At 36.9% G+C, this 1024-nt stretch overlaps 1 protein-coding gene across 1 annotated transcript in view; it reads right to left on the minus strand.

The window, feature by feature from the left end:
* LOC118734403 (F-box/LRR-repeat protein 4-like) overlaps positions 1 to 947 on the minus strand; it is a gene marked incomplete at its 3' end in the record, with an annotated part of 2856 nt that extends 1909 nt beyond the window's left edge. The window contains exons 1-4 of the mRNA XM_036464127.1: positions 881 to 947; positions 442 to 820; positions 274 to 367; positions 8 to 195 (exon numbers count right to left, since the gene is read on the minus strand). Coding sequence (XP_036320020.1) covers positions 8 to 195; positions 274 to 367; positions 442 to 741 — 582 coding nt within the window. The remainder of the gene's footprint in view (positions 1 to 7; positions 196 to 273; positions 368 to 441; positions 821 to 880) is intronic.
* Between the last annotated feature and the right edge of the window lie 77 nt (positions 948 to 1024).

Consider the following 1024-nt stretch of genomic DNA (forward strand, 5'->3'; position numbering starts at 1 on the left):
TTTTTTTCAATGGTGGGGAAAAACGGCGGGCTTTGTTTATAGAGTGTGGTTGAGGTTTGTATAATTCATCAGTTTCCCATAAACAAAACCATGACTTTGTTATGGTATACGCCCATATTCGAATTAATGCCCCAGGGTTGAATGTTTCGTATACAACTATATCTTCTGGTAGAACATACTCCTCGAAATATAAAACTGTTAAAATAAAGAAGTCCAAATTTTATACGATATGCATTGCTTAAGATACATATATGTATGTAAGTAAATAGTTACCTATAAAGTCTTGAGCAGGAATTTTCGAAAAGTTTTGTGGTTGAATCTCTTGAACATAACTTGGCGCTTTTTTCCACCACTCTCCGTAAGTGCGCTGTATGTGGCAGAATATTCCATGTATGTATCCAGATACAATTGTACATATTTACCTATAAAATGTATACAAACCATTGCGTATGTTTCTGGAAAGTCACCATATTCCGGAAACTTTCGAGGTCTGCCTGTTATGTTTGGAGCTGTATAAGAAATGCTGTAATCGCTGCCATACTGAGAACTAAAATCCGCTACATCCTGGGCAAATTGATCCAAACGATAACCAGCATGGCAAAATCCTTCCGAATCATTCAATTGCCCAGACTCCTTAAAAGTATTGCATAGTTCCTCATCAGCATCGGCGCTACTTTTAATGAAGTCCACAATAGCCCCAGCTTCTGTTTTTCTAACGTCCTCATCCGACACCGAAGACATTTAATGTCTTTTACGAGCGATGAGATACTTAATCTTCCTGCGGTTGCTTTTACAACATTAATTTAATGGCTCTATTTAACTAGCCAAGCAATTTTAATACAAAGTGTTGCGTCATGTATCACTTTCTTCACACACCAACCTTTACCAGTAATTAGAATTCAAATACACTAATTAATGGAAAAAGCTGTAGAACGAACGACTTAAACCTCAGTATATCCAGTAAACAAACTTAGCTATTTTTTTTCGCCAAGTTTGGTCCCCATAAAGGACTAGTGTTGCAAGC

The sequence above is a fragment of the Rhagoletis pomonella genome, unplaced genomic scaffold, assembly GCF_013731165.1.
Source record: "Rhagoletis pomonella isolate Grant_MI unplaced genomic scaffold, Rhpom_1.0 Rhpom_scaffold_00002, whole genome shotgun sequence".
Taxonomy (NCBI): domain Eukaryota; kingdom Metazoa; phylum Arthropoda; class Insecta; order Diptera; family Tephritidae; genus Rhagoletis; species Rhagoletis pomonella.